At 42.6% G+C, this 5,690-nt stretch overlaps 1 protein-coding gene across 1 annotated transcript; it reads right to left on the bottom strand.

The window, feature by feature from the left end:
• MALSU1 (mitochondrial assembly of ribosomal large subunit 1) lies at positions 1 to 4,328 on the bottom strand (the record flags this gene model as incomplete). The annotated part of the gene is made up of 3 exons (XM_009070669.1): positions 1 to 179; positions 1,312 to 1,393; positions 4,150 to 4,328. Coding segments are annotated over 3 exons (440 nt in total), but the record flags the coding sequence as incomplete, so codon positions are not given.
• Between the last annotated feature and the right edge of the window lie 1,362 nt (positions 4,329 to 5,690).

Genomic DNA, 5,690 nt, shown 5'->3' with positions numbered 1-5,690 from the left:
TTAAGTTCTTGTCTCAAGATGATCAATGCTGTTAGGAGTCACTCCAAATATAAAGTCTTCTGGCAGGGACTCTGGCATCATCTGTGCCAGCTGGTCATCGTAGGGACCAAGAGTCCATAGCTTCTCCAATTCATACACCTCTCGTGTTTCTGGCAGCATGAAATGCACCACTATGTTACCTGCACAGAACAGAAATTCACAATAAATTAATGTGAACTGTAAAGCACTACTACACCCTCAGCTGCACAAAGAGCTCAAGTTGTCCACCTCCATTCTAGATGTAACAGGTCAGCTGACAGAAGTCGCTGATTCCAGTTCTTAAACAGCTGTTAGGGACTGGTCAGTCCTTCAAGACTACAGTCACAAGAATGAGGGACAAAACTTTAAAATAAGATACTATCAGAGACTCCAGACCAAAGAAGTTATGTCATAGAAGACAGAAGTGAGCCAAAAGGAATTTTACTTGAAAGACTCCCCCCTAAGGTGACAGATTTCTTGCATGTACCAACAACATTCAGCTATAGCCAAGTAATTTTTCTTAGATGTGCTGCTCATACTTCTCAGGTAGTTTTTGTAATTAAATAGGTCCAAATTTTGATGTAATAAGTTTTTCTTAGATGTCTTCATTAATTCTTTGCAAACAACAGTACAGAATGTTAATTGTGGTGTGCTTCTCATGCACTCTTTTCTAGTTATGCCCTTAAAGTTCAATTGGCTTTCAGTTATTACTCTCAATTACTATGACAGTGAAGTAACCAAGGCTTAACATCACTGGCTGCAGTGCTCATCATCCATGCTCTCTTTTAGGCCAAAACACCAAGTTAGAAGGTGAGATGCTTTCTAAATGCACAGTCTTTTACATTTGTGCAGTTTCACATTTGTAGAATAAAGACTTAAACTCAATTTCTTAGGACTGAGCTTTTACCTCATGTCATGGTATGATCTGGACAGTGGCAAAGCCTGTTCAGCAGTTCAGTATTAAGGCAGTGTACAAGGAGCCTCCATTTACCCAACCAAGGATTATAGAAACTTGAGAAAACTGACTGAAGCAGCTTTTCTTTTTCCATTACCGTTATCTTCATTTATTAAGATCTGTTTTAGCCACTGAAGAGTAGTTATAGCTTTTTTCTCAGTGCCAAAGATACTTAGCAAAAATTTATTTAGTATTTCAATAAGTTCAAGCAACAATTAGAATTCCAAAACAGCAGAGTATTGTGAACTCTCCACAGCAACCAGAGTTCATGGTGAGATGCTTCTGTCAACAAACAGCTCATGCAGAACTTTTTACTTGTCAGATTCACAAATATTTACCAAAATCAATGCACAGCCAGTCATCTGTCTCTTTTCCTTCAATCTGCACATGAGGATCACTTTCTTCTTTGAGACTCTTGTACTGAGGGACGAAGTAATGGCAGAAAATGAAACATTTTGCATTTATTTAAAAGCACTCAAACTTAACAGATAAGCTGGACTTTGCTGAGTTGTTTTAAAGCTTAAACGGGATAAATTACTTCATGTTCGTTCTGGGGTCTGCACAGAAAGAATTATAGACACTTGCACTACTGGAAAATAAGTACACATTTCTCAATGGGATTTAGTATCAATCCTAATGCTCTGAATTCCCATCCATGAATTTTGTAGATATCCATATCTATCAAGAAGAATACTGAATACAACTGCTTAGCATTGAAGTAATCCTTCGGTTACAGGGTGCCTGTAGCTGCCACTACCACTAAGTTTTATTTCCTTTCTGATGCCTTTCACTGTTGTTTTACATTGGCTAGTTAAGGGTGCAGAAGTGGAGACGCCAAGCTTACGCTCTTCTCAGATGGGAGTGGGAAGAAAACAAGTTTCATCCCATGCCATGAGGAAGACATTCAAACAAGCCTCCTGTCTCCTGAGCACACACACTCAACACTCATTGCAAGCTGGGGCTAAAGCACAACTAGCACATAGGTTTCCAAGCTATGAAGCACTGTGGGTGGGAGAGGTGAGTAGGCAGCTCAAAACACAACTGCACACACTCAGCTAGGGGAAGGCAGGTAGGTAGGTCCCTATGCAACATGCTGGCTTTTGTAGATTCCACCTTGAGGGGCTCAGTTTTCCCCACCAAGTACATAAAGAATCCAAGCACCCACCAGAACTGAAGAAATCTGACAACTAGAGGCTCAAGCACAGTCACTTTCAGTACTGGCCATAACCTACTTGTTTCTTTACTAGAAGCATCAATAGAAATGGCTCTAACAGTCCTTTCTGCCATGGAAGACAAAGCACAAAATAACCCATACCAGCATGGTGGGCTGGCAAATGAGTCCCACTTCACTGGGCATCCAACTGTTCCTGGTTGTTCCCATACAATGCCAGCTGCTGGATAATGATCCCAGTTTGCAAACCAGCACGGAGAACTTTCAGATGTAACTCAGAATTAGTTCTACCTTCTGTCCCTTAAGATGGCTTGTGAGGTATTTTCAAAAGCAGGTAACTGTCAGAGACTCTCTGAAAGGCTGCTTGAAATACTACAGTGTGCACTGCCATCAGCTATGTGACACAGGTTGCAAAGGCTGACCTCCCCTCCAGGTTTCCAAGCCTCATCTTTAGAGGCTGTGTAAGGTAAACAGATGATAATAAAGCCAAGTGCTACCTTTCTTCCTCTAACATGAAACTAGAGGGGAATGGGTAAGCAGTAGCTGGGACTTTGCCAAGCTACTGGAAGAAAAGGAGGAAGATCTCATGCTACACCTCAGCACCTCTGAGTTTTACTGTAAATCATGCATTAACATAAGGTTTTAGGTACAGTAATGGAAAAGCACTCCAGCTGCCTACCACTATTCCTGAGAACCTGCTCTGCTTTACTTCTTAAGCTTTGGCTTACTTTTTGCCTAGAAAACTTTCAAAGCAAGACAAGCTCAGCCACTCCTGAGCAGCTGATCAGGCTTCCTGGTTTTTCAGGATGCCCAGGAGGATGTCATGTCTCTCCAGAGGCTCTGCCCTTGCAAAATCGCTGCTTTTACAGCCACCAGAGGGTGCAGCCAGTTGTAGCACAACCACATTTTTGCAGGGTGGGTGGTACTCACAGATCTCTCCTGGTCTGGAGGAGATGGAAAGCTGTTGATTACAGACTAGCAAGGTATGCAAGCAATAGAGTACATACGAAGCACTTAGATTTAGCATGTTCAAATCACTCTACCGCAACTTTTAGCTTAAGGCAAAATGCTGGTTTGCAAAGATGCATCAATTCCTGCAGAGAACACAAGAAACTCCCCTAACCTGCTCAGAATGGCACTGAAAAGCAATACCATCTCCCCTGCTCAAATCTCACAGCTGAAACCAATGAGATTGGCAGGAAGAAAGTAAAAAAATCAAGAGCCAAAGGAAAAAGGGTCAGGAAGGCAAAGAAAGTGTGTGACAGGAAGGCAAACTCCAGGCAGAGTACAGGCAGCTGATTGAGACAAGGGGTGGTTGTATTCCTCACACTGTGCTTTTTAACAGTCATATGGCTCTTTTCTGGCTGTAATGTTTATCCCTCCCTGAGTCTGGCCCTCATCCCTAAGCTCTACCTGTATTTTTATTCGGACCTCAATTTCTGTACTGAAAAGCTCACTTTCTGCCAAAGCCAAACTGTGCAGGATTCCTGTGCAAGGATGGCTGCAGCTGCTTCTCCTTTCCTCCTGAACATGCACAGCAGGGTCACACCAACCAGCACTTCGCTTTAAATAAGCCCATGAAGAGATCCTGTGCCTCATAAGCTGCCATTGTTTTTCCAACCTTAAAATATACCTGACAACCTGGAAATTTTAGGGATTAAGGTTTGAGAATAGTCAGATTATTCTGAATCACTGGGAATAGCTAGGACGTTTGCCAGACAAAGACAGAAATGGACACAGGTCATCACCATTTCACCTCACTCTTGTGCTAGCCACCAAACTGTACTGATGTCATCATGTTCTAGATACAGAGAGATCTGTTTTTAAAGTCTACTCTCTGTATTTTGTGTAGTACTGCTAACGCAATAAAGCACAGCTGGTTCCTAGAACTATTTGGTCTCATCTTACCTGGTACACCCCTATATGTGCAATCCTGGGGAAATTCCTTTCACAACATTTAAAATCATTCCCCAAAATCTTGATGGTAAAGTAGAAATTGTCTTACCATTTTCAGCATGTAATGTGCCATTGCATGGAGATGTCGTGTTGAAGATGCACTCACAATTATAAAATAGTCACAGTATTTTATTTCTGGAGGTATCTGGATGACACAGATGTCTTTGGCATTTTCTTGCCTCAACAGTGCTATAACAAAGTCAATGTTGAATCTTTGAAGAACAGTATCTGGAACAGACAGAAAAAAATAACACAGTGGCAATTTATCTTTTTAACTGCAAAAAATCAACCACTTAGGAAGACATAAAATAGCAATGAACTGAATTACAGTCTAAACTATGGAGTTTGGTTTGACACTGACAATGCAACATGGACTGTAGATTTTTAAAAAATCATTTTTAAAACCATGGAAGCTGAGAACCAAACAGTCTTCTGGTAAACAACATGCTATCACCAGAAACAGCAGTTGCCTAAATGAACTTTGGTGTTTGCTAACTTACTTATTTCTTGTTGTTACTACTTAGGCTTGGTTCATCTCAATTGTCTGATGATATTGTTGACTCTTAAGTACCTCCAAAGATATTATTAAAACGACAGACAAAACTGAAACTATTTCAGAACAATGCTTTTCAACAGGCCCCTAATATCACATGGTGAGAAAATAAAGTCTTGGATAGATAAAATCCGTATCTTGAAAATGGAGCTGATGTGATGCAGTGTGAAGGTACTTCTCATCTGCAGTAAAAGTCACTGAGTAGAACCTCTTTTTGTCTTTTTCCCTAGCCTGTTCGGCTACAGAGAATTATGATACTGTAGACAAAGCTTGAGTCCTTCAACAGTTTAAGCAAGCTTAGAAACCAGTAAATCAGTGCAACTACCTTATATTCACACCATGAAATCTGTTTATTTCTAATTTGTCCTAATTAGGTAGATGCAACTTGTGTGTATACTCGAGGTATAATTTGAATCTGTCAGCAGTGCAAGTCTGCCACTACACAGTGAGAGCTAGCGCAGACCGAGCACCAGCACAAAGCCAAGCTTTGTATTTACCAACAGAAAGAAAAAGGCAAACAAAAGAACAATAGCTACATACAATTATGTGCATGAATGGGGATATGAAACTGGATCAGACCTCTGTAAATCAAAGCCTTTGAGCTCAGGGGCTCATGCACTCTTTCAGCTTCTGCTGTGGTCACAATGCAAAACATTAGCCGTGGCCACAGCTCCTCCAGCCGCGGCAGTCACAGAAGTTACATATTTGCCTGGCAGCCACATGTGAAGTCTCCAGCGCCTACTTAGAGAACGAATGGCCTAAACATCCCCTGGCCATGGTCAGGCCAAGCCCCGAGGCTCGCAGACCAGCCGCAGCGACAGCACAGCTCCGTGCACACAAAGCTCGGACCCAGCTGCTCCTGAGCTGCTCCCTAACGGGGAGACTGCGAGAACACCTCGCCAAACACCTCCGGCTCGGCACCCCCGCCCTCACACAGGCTCCTGGCGGTACCCGCACACAGGCTGGACCTGCCCAGCCCGGACTCTCACTTCACCGCAGGAGGCGACGCTGGCTCAGCGTAGCGACCCCAGGCCCAG

This window comes from Acanthisitta chloris, unplaced genomic scaffold, assembly GCF_000695815.1.
Source record: "Acanthisitta chloris isolate BGI_N310 unplaced genomic scaffold, ASM69581v1 scaffold26852, whole genome shotgun sequence".
NCBI classification, from domain to species: Eukaryota; Metazoa; Chordata; class Aves; order Passeriformes; family Acanthisittidae; genus Acanthisitta; species Acanthisitta chloris.
Note: the sequence above shows the minus strand (reverse complement) of the source record. Positions and strands in the feature narration are given on the sequence as shown.